Source organism: Rutidosis leptorrhynchoides, chromosome 8 (genome assembly GCF_046630445.1).
Source record: "Rutidosis leptorrhynchoides isolate AG116_Rl617_1_P2 chromosome 8, CSIRO_AGI_Rlap_v1, whole genome shotgun sequence".
NCBI classification, from domain to species: domain Eukaryota; kingdom Viridiplantae; phylum Streptophyta; class Magnoliopsida; order Asterales; family Asteraceae; genus Rutidosis; species Rutidosis leptorrhynchoides.
Genome location: NC_092340.1, coordinates 82,292,440 through 82,302,345, shown reverse-complemented (window position 1 = coordinate 82,302,345; position 9,906 = coordinate 82,292,440). Strand labels below are relative to the sequence as shown.

The following is a 9,906-nucleotide window of genomic DNA, read 5'->3' as shown; positions in this document are numbered from 1 at the left end:
GTGTAGTTTGTTCCCGATACGTCTAGGGCATCAAACTCAAGCTTTGATAAGTTTGACATTTTCTATTTTCAGAAAGATGAACAAATAAATTATAATCATAATCAATTTCTAATCATAGACAAATAATAAAATGAAATTAGAATTATTTTGAATTCATAAGTAGCAAACAACAGAATAATGGCATGATTACAAATGATAAAATCACAAGAGCAGGATAGAATATAGGTTCACCCGGTGGTATATTAATAACAATGATGATAGTTAGTATGACCAATACAATAGGAAAAATCATCCTTGTGTGAATCATCTTTACAATTTTTTTTTTTTGATGGTGGTAATCTGAGAAAATGAAGATTGATTTGTAAAAATGTGAAAACGGAGATGTTTATTTTATATTTGAAAAATATAGTCGTTGTAACGTCATCAGTTGACGTTAACAACCGTTATGTATATATGACCGTTGTAACGTCGTTAGTTGACGTTAATGACTGTTATGTACTCGTTGTATTAATAATAATTTTTAATAAAAGAATTTTATTAGTACAAATACAATTACTATAAATATATTTAGTATAAATACGTTTAGTATAAATATGAAGATTAAGAGAATAAACATATTATGCATAAATAATAAATTTTAAGAATAAACATTAGTATGTATGAAATAAATAATGATTAATTGCATAAGTAATCATAAATGTTAGATAACATAAATATAAATGTTAGTGAAGTTAATAAGAGTTAGATTACAGAAAATATAATTCAGGCGGTATAACCGACCATATATAACTTAAATAACATAAATATAAATGTTAGTGAAGTTAATAAAAGTTAGATTACATAAATATAATTCAGGCGGTATAACCGACCATATATAACTTAAATAACATAAATATAAATGTTAGTGAAGTTAATAAAAGTTAGATTACATAAATATAATTCAGGCGGTATAACCGACCATATATAACATAAATAACATAAATATAAATGTTAGTGAAGTTAATAAAAGTTAAACAATTTCTTACCTTGATTAGTGACGTGTGCTTGCTTAGATAAACCTTGATTATACGGAGCACTTCGTGCTGATAACGTGTTATAATTCAGTAGGCTTATAACTACCTTTAGTAGCCTGATGACTAATAAGTATATAGAGGGAATATGAGAGAAGTATGTGTTTTATATATTTTTGAAGTAAGTACATTATGAACTCATAACATATATATATATATATATATATATATATATATATATATAATAAAAAAAATCTACTATACAATATCTATGATCTATAATCTATAATAATAAAATAATAATAATAATAAAATTATCATTCATTATTGACTTTTATAACAACGGAGTACTTTTAAATAAGAATGTAACGACGGCTTTACAGGAGCTATTGTTTGCAGTTTTCAGCATCTGGGAAAGAAGCCGGTGTAATAAAGCATCTAACACAGTTAACCGAAATTACATTTCCACTTATATTTCCGTCAACATATAATTTCAATTCCACTTCTTCATGCTCATAAAACCCTAACGCTAACTTCCACAATTCAATTCAATGGACATACTCTTCGCTCAGATCCAAGCGGATCTCCGCTCCAACGACGCTCTCCGTCAATCAGGTGCACTACTTCAAGCTCTCCAACAATCCGCCGCCGGCCGTGATATCTCCGTCATCGCTAAATCCGCCGTTGAAGAGATCGTTGCTTCTCCGGCCTCTGCCGTTTCCAAAAAACTTGCATTTGACCTCATCCGATCCACTCGTCTCACCACCGATCTATGGGAGATCGTTTGCACCGGTATCCATAACGATCTGGAGTTCCCGGACCCTGACGTCACTGCTGCTGCGGTCTCTATACTTGCTGCTATTCCGTCGTATCGGTTAGGCAAGTTAATTACTGATAGTAATAAGGAAATATCTAACTGTTTTGATTCCAATAGTGAGAATTTAAGGTTTTCAATTACGGAAACCCTAGGTTGTATACTTGCACGTGATGATCTGGTGACTTTGTGTGAGAATAATATTAATTTGTTGGATAAGGTGTCGAATTGGTGGAATAGGATTGGGCTGAATATGCTAGATAAAGCAGATAATGTCTCGAAAGTGGCATTTGAATCGGTTGGGAGGTTGTTTCAGGAGTTTGAATCGAAGCGGATGAGTAGGTTGGCTGGGGATAAGCTTGTGGATAGTGAGAATTCTGTTGCGATTAGGTCCAATTGGGTTTCGTCCATGGTGGAATTCGTTTGGAAGAGGCGGAATGCTTTGATGGCTAGGTCGTTGATTCTGCCTGTGGAGAGTTTTAGGGCTAGTGTGTATCCACTTGTTTATGCTGTGAAGTCAGTTGCTTCAGGATCAATTGAGTCTTTTCAGAAGCTTTCAAGGTCTTCGAAGAAATCAAATGCCAGTGCTTTGGATTCAAATGCAGAGAGGTTTGTGGGAGTGTCAGATGTGGTTACCCATTTGGCCCCTTATTTGGCATCTTCGTTAGATCCAGCATTGATTTTTGAGGTGGGGATTAATATGCTCTATTTGGCTGATGTTCCTGGTGGCAAACCTGAATGGGCTTCGGCATCAATTATTGCAATTCTCACACTTTGGGATAGGCAAGAATTTTCTTCTGCTAGAGAGAGTATTGTTCGAGCCGTTGTTACAAATCTACATCTCCTTGATCTAAGTATGCAGGTTTGTACAACCACTTCCTGCACCTTGTATTACACGTGTATCACTTTATTTGCATACGTATTATCCATGTTTAGTATTGTCTTAAAAAATAACTCTGTTATTGATTTTGAATCTATTATCTCCGAGACATGCTTTAATCATTTATTCAGTTTAGCTGCTTAGAAGAAATTTGTCACTCTTTGCAGCATTTTACATACCACACCATAGACCATGAATTAATGATTAGTGCCAGGTATACTACCACTAATGAACAGATGAAAGCCTTGATGCTAGATTATTATCTGAGTTTAGATATGCCTTAGAAAGTTATTCAGTTACTGATTTAAAATCAAGTACATCCAAGGCATGATGATAAAGGTCCTGCACGATTATATTAATTTTTGTGTATCACATTAATATGCTTATATGTTATATCTTCCCATTGACAAGTGTGCACCTTCCTTAAACTCTTGCTGTTTCTTTTTTGTAAAACATCCAGTAAAATTACTTCAGGTAGGCTCATTGCTCAAGGCTAAATGTACAAATTCTAATCAGTACAGTGCTCTTGAAGACCCCTCCACCTTATTTACAGAGTACAAGTATACAACTTGAGAATTGTTCAAATTTCTTATGTTGATTTTGGATTTTGTGAAATGATTTAGTGAGATGTGAATCCTTCTTTGTTGCTTTCCCTTTTGAGCAATTAGTTCGTTCTGATCTGTAATTGGCGTGGATAGTTTAGAGCTGTCTGTTGCTTTTATTCAGGTTCACTAGACTTTAATAAGTCATTTTTACTACTGATAAGCCGAATCTAATATACATTTTTACCTACAAGTTTCCCTGCCAAACCCTGAAAAGCTATCAATTTGATTTGGTGTAATGTGAGGATTGCTTGCTTCATGGATCTAAATATTCTTAATGGAACTTTTTTTGTGTATTAGATTCAATAGACAACTTTTATGATTCTATGTAATATATTCTGCAAAATGTGTTATTTTTTCAGGTTTCGTTGTTTAAAAAGCTGCTTCTCATGGTGAGAAACTTGAGGGCGGAATCAGACCGTATGCACGCTTTAGCATGTATCTGTCGTACAGCTCTTTGTGTTGATCTTTTTGCTAAAGAAAGTGTTCGAAGAGGCCAAAAACCTCTTCCCGGAACAGACATTGCATCACTTTTCGAGGATTCCCGAATTAGAGACGATCTCAACACTGTTACAAGCAAAAATCTATTCAGAGAAGAATTAGTAGCCACTCTAGTTGAAAGTTGCTTTCAACTATCACTACCATTGCCAGAACAAAAGAACTCGGGTATGGAGAGTCGAGTGATTGGTGCATTGGCTTATGGAACTGGCTATGGCGCTTTAAATTGGACTGAACCAGCTTTGGAAGTGGTTGAAGTGTGTCGACCATGTGTGAAATGGGATTGTGAGGGTCGAACATATGCAGTCGATTGCTACTTGAAGTTGCTGGTCAGACTTTGCCATATTTTTGATACTAGGGGTGGGGTCAAACGAGTCAAAGATGGAGCATCTCAAGATCAGATATTAAATGAAACACGCTTACAAAATTTACAACGGAAACTTGTGAATGATCTCCTCGAGGTTTGTGAGCGTTTAATGTTTCTCAGTGAAATTTGGTACATTTTGCTATTCTTCCCATAAATATTTCACATAGAGCATGGAAAAATTACATGGGGCATCCCTATGATTTACCTCAGATTTCATGCGGGGTCCCTATTGATTTTTTTGACGTGCGGGGTCCATAAACATTTTTTTTGACGTGCGGGGTATCCGTACATTACACTCGTTTCGCAAGGGGTCCCTGTGGTTTACCGATACAACTTAACGAGTGTAAAATACATGGAACCTGCACGTTACTCATAGAGACCCTCACGAAACGTGTGTAAAGTACGGGGACCCCGCACGCAAAAAAGAAAAAAGAAAGTTTAGGGACCCCGCGTGAAATTTGGGGTAAACCATAGGGACATGTAATATTTTCTTTTCTTTTTATATGTATTTCTTTTTGTGTGTATTTCTTTTTATGTGTATAATTTGTATTGTCTATGTGACAGGTGAATACTCCTAGAATTGCTGCTCGTCTTATTTGGGCAATTTCAGAGCACATTGATTTAGAAGGTTTGGATCCTCTGTTAGCTGATGACCCGGATGATGCTCTGAACATCATCATATCTAAAATCCACAAAATCTTATTCAATGCTGACTCATCTGCAACTGAAACAAATAAGCTGCAAGATATTCAAGCAGTTCTTTTATGTGCTCAAAGGTTGGGATCACGCAATGCTAGGGCTGGACAGTTGCTCACTAAAGAACTAGAAGAGTTCAGGGCTGATCCATTAACTGATTCTGTTAACAAACATCAGGCCCGTATGATATTGCAGAGAATCAAATATGTTTCAACTCATGCAGATGACAAGTAAGCATCACATGATACCTATTATTGTTTTTGTTAATTAGTTTTTTAAACTTATCGCGTGTTTTATACAGGTGGGCTGGTGTAAGTGAAGCAAGAGGAGATTACCCGTTTAGTCATCACAAACTGACTGTTCAATTCTATGAAGCCTCGGCTGCCCAAGACAGAAAGTTGGAAGGATTAGTTCACAAGGCTATTTTAGAACTTTGGAGACCTGATCCTAGTGAATTAACTCTACTGTTGACAAAAAGAGCTGATACTAGTAAACTTAAGGTTCCTCCAAATGCTTATACGTTAACTGGTAGTAGTGATCCCTGCTATGTTGAAGCTTATCACTTGTCAGATCCTGGTGATGGAAGAATCACTCTTCATTTGAAGGTGAACTGAATTTTAATCAGCGTGGATGCGTTTAGTCTTTTTGTTAGATAGTTTAATTGTGAATTATATAAACAACATAATACAACTTTGTAATATTTAGAAACTTTTTTGCTATCTTATTCATCAAATGGTGAATGCTTAAGCTTCAACATATGTTGCAGGTTTTAAATTTGACTGAAATGGAACTTAATCGTGTGGATATTCGAGTTGGGTTGTCTGGTGCATCATACTTTATGGATGGATCTCCCCAAGCAGTTCGACAATTGCGTGATCTAAATTCTCAGGTAGTAATATCTTTATGTTCTCTATATTATAATGCTTGTAATTCTGTTGCTCCAACTCATTTTATACCATACCAAATTACCCCTTTTGACCCATTATCCTACCCGCCAATTTTCCCACCCCTGTTGACCCATCATCATTACATCTTTCTGATGTTACCCTTTAACCATAGTCATTTGATGAAAATATCTGCCGGGTTTAAATTCTTTTTTATTTTCTTGACACCTTCAACACCTGAAGGCCCGACTCATTATGACTCATCATGATGTAATAATCTTTGATTTATTGTAAACATAGCCCATGTTCATTGCAGGAACCAGTATTATGCAGTGTGACTTTGGGTGTATCTCATTTCGAAAGATGTGCCCTTTGGGTTCAAGTCCTATACTATCCATTTGCTGGCACCGATATTCCAGGAAACGAAGGGGATTATGCAGAGGAAGATCAACAAATCATAAGACAAAAAAGAAGCTTAAAACCAGAATTAGGAGATCCTGTAATTATGAGATGTCAGCCTTACAAGATTCCACTTACAGAGCTTCTGTTGCCTCATAAAATATCACCCGTTGAGTATTTTCGTCTGTGGCCTAGTTTACCTGCAATGGTAGAGTTCACGGGTACTTATACATACGAAGGTAGTGGTTTTAAGGCTACAGCTGCTCAACAATACGGCTCTTCCCCTTTTTTAAGTGGTCTCAAATCTCTCTCTACCAAACCGTTTCACAGGGTTTGCTCTCACTTTATCCGAACAGTAGCTGGGTTTCAGGCAAGCCTTTTCCTATTTTTTATTTATTTTTATTTCTTCCGGTGTCTAAATCAACAACCAGACCAGACCAGACCAAACCAAACCAAACCAAACCAATACTGCCTTAGTGAAATTTACTATATGTGTGGTCTGGTTTTCGGTTCTAGACTCTTTAAAGAGAGAAATTGTCACAGAATAACAATGTATTTTCTCCTAAAAGCATTATAAAATTCTGATTATCAGTAGCGACCGGAACCATTGTTGTAAACGGTGGGCGTCTCGGCCGACCAGTTGGTTTGGTGACTAGCCCCGTCCCGTTTCACCCAATAACGTCTAATTAGTCGGTCAACGCTAAGTATTCAGGTCAAAGTCAGTCAAAGTCGGTATGTGAATCTGTCTTAGTCGGATGTGAGTCGGTCAAAGTCAGTTTGAGTCTGTCTAAGTAGGGTCTGAATCGGTCAAAGTCAAGGTTTGTCAAAGTTTGGTTAAAATTTAAATAGTTTTCATGCTCAAATATTTACGTTTGATATATTTATGTGTAATATAGATATTAGATATATATATGTTATACGGTATATATTACTAAAAGTCAACGTTAGTCAACGTCCGACCTGACCCCGACTCGAGCAACTAGTCATTTCAAAGTCCCGACCACCGACTCGTCCCCGTCTCGCGACTTTTCCAACCTTGACTGGAACTCGTACCAAACTGGTTGATCTCTATGAAGTATTTGAATTAAATAAATGTGTATCTCTGGTATCAGAGAAACTTTAATAGTTTATAAAGTTTACCCTTTTCTGATGTGTCTTTTGGGCATACTTATTCTGCACAGCTATGCTACGCTGCAAAAACATGGCATGGAGGTTTTTTGGGAATGATGATATTCGGTGCCAGTGAAGTAAGCAGAAACGTAGACTTGGGAGATGAAACGACAGCCATGATATGCAAATTTGTAGTTAGAGCATCGGATGCAGCTATAATAAAAGAAGTTGGTTCAGATTTACAGTCATGGTGTGATGATCTTACTGATGGTGGTGTTGAGTACATGCCTGAGGACGAAGTCAAAATGGCTGCTGCTGAGAGGTTAAAACTATCCATGGAACGAATAGCCATACTGAAAGCAGCTCAAGCCCCGCCTAAATCCCCAAAAGTTGAAGAGATAAAAGATGATGTAACCGATGATGATGATGAGGAGGAGGATGAGGAGGATGGTGATAAGAAAAAGAAGGAAAATGGGGAGGATGGGAAGAAGAAACATAAAGGACCGACAACGTTGTTTGAGTTGACACCAGAAGAGGTCGAGCATCGTGCTCTGCAAACTGCAATATTGCAGGAATGGCATGCGTTGTGTAAAGATAGAAACACCAAGGCTAAATAGGTTTTTTTGGAGGGAAATTTTGCATAGTTTTTTATTTACTTTTAATATATGAATATAAAATATAAATAGAACCCTCTGTGGTTATGGGGTTTGAATCTGAGGGCTGTGACATTTGAGTGCTTGTTTTTTGTTTACTTGTCTAATTCCATGATTATGTTGTATTCTTATTATACAGTTGGTCCTGTTTACATTTCAACCGTATAGCAAGTGTTTTTTGTAATAGAGGCTGCGACATCATGTTGTATTCTTAAATGGATTTATTTCGAGGTTGTTGATTTACCTTAAATTACCCATCTCTCACTATATTATTATTCTGGTTAAATTATTATAAATAAATATAAATATAAATATAATATTAACCCTTACATTACTATTACGGCTGAGAATGCGTGTAGTTTAGGTTAAATAGGATTGTAGTTTTGAGTTCGTTTACACATTATAAACGACCCTTCAATTTTTACTGCATTTATACAGTGATCCTTCAAATTCACACTTTCTCAGGGTTACAAGTGTAACTACATAATTTTATTTAAAAAAAAAAACAAACTAATTCCACCCGCATTTAAAACGGACCTTATCCTCTCGCTCGGTGCAACTTAAATTTTTTCGAGACCACAATTCAATTACGAAAAATCTTACGAACCCAACGAGACTAACTATACGCGAAACGGACAATTTTTAAAAAAACACTGAACACAACGACAACCCGTATCTTCCCGCTCGCCACGAGTTAAATTTTTTCAACGGCAGCGTCAGACTCGAAATAATTTTATGAACAAAACGAAACTAACCACGTTCGAAATGGACACTTTTTAAAAAACGCTAAACACAATGACAGCCCGTATCTTTCTGCTTGGCGCGAGTTAAATTTTTCCGACAGCACCGTTAGACTCGAAAAAATTTATTGAACAAAACAAAACTAACTACGTTCGAAACGGATAGTTTTTAAAAAACGCTTAACACAACGACATCTAAAACGGCGTTTAACACATGTGTCGTGTTCCCCTCTGTAAATACAACGCTATGTTAAATATGAATACACAGCCCGAAAGCCCCTGCCGCAAAGCGCGGGCCGGTCCGGACTAGTTAATATAAATCAATATAATTATCCTGTCCGATAGTCTGAATGAAAATTCTTCACGGGTTACCCTGTTTTTTTACAAGTTATAGCATAGAAATATTAAGAATATGTATTTGCATAAATTTCAATTTCAATTTTAGATGATAACTTGCATGAAAGTTATATATTTTTTAAAATTATAATATAATCAAGCACAGATAGGATACAAATAGGATGTTTATAAAATGGGTGCAACTCTTTGGTGTCTACTCGTCTTGTTCCCACAATCCCACATCTTTTTATTCTTCTCTTTCTAATTTGCACATATGAATGTCAACTTCAAAAACTGACTGAACATAAAACATCGTAAATAAAATAACTTTTTTCGTTTGGGAAAAAATTTGATGAAACTGTCAAACTTTTGTTCGAAGTTGCGGTCAAATAGGACGTGTTCGAACCTAGTACGGGGTAGTAATATTATTTTTATAAGTCATCGTAACTGAAAGTGCAGTCATCGTTAGTTCGAACAGTGACTTGTTCGTCACCTATTGTGTGTTTTGACACTATTTGAAAAAGTTGTATTTAGTCCCCAAGTTTTTGGTCATAATTCCTTTAACCAGAGGGGATTTATTATGACGACCCTCAAATTTTCATTTCTGTTATTACTGTTCCATTGATAGGGATTGTTTGTACTCGTAAACTTTGTTTAACAAGTTTGATTAAATAGTAACTTTTGATCAATATTTCTGTTAATATAAAGTTTATGTATTTTCTGTGTCTTTATGTGTTTATATATATATATATATATAGATTATATGAAATGTTTTTATATATACTATATGTACTAATTAAAATGTGACAATATTTACAAGACTCAAACAAATAAGATTATATATAAACTAATATGAACTTAATAAAATTAATAAAAGCTAGGGTCTAATATTTAAATAAAACGTAACCCTAATATTA

The 9,906-nt window shown here is 35.5% G+C and overlaps 1 protein-coding gene across 1 annotated transcript; it reads left to right on the top strand.

Moving 5' to 3' along the window:
* Window positions 1-1,439: 1,439 nt before the first annotated feature.
* On the top strand, window positions 1,440-8,139 carry LOC139864970 (protein TPLATE). The gene is made up of 7 exons (XM_071853523.1): window positions 1,440-2,686; window positions 3,669-4,265; window positions 4,736-5,097; window positions 5,169-5,472; window positions 5,634-5,756; window positions 6,068-6,520; window positions 7,332-8,139. Exons 1-7 carry the CDS (start codon window positions 1,562-1,564, stop codon window positions 7,875-7,877), a joined length of 3,510 nt encoding a protein of 1,169 aa, XP_071709624.1. The 5' UTR covers window positions 1,440-1,561; the 3' UTR covers window positions 7,878-8,139.
* Window positions 8,140-9,906: the final 1,767 nt, after the last annotated feature.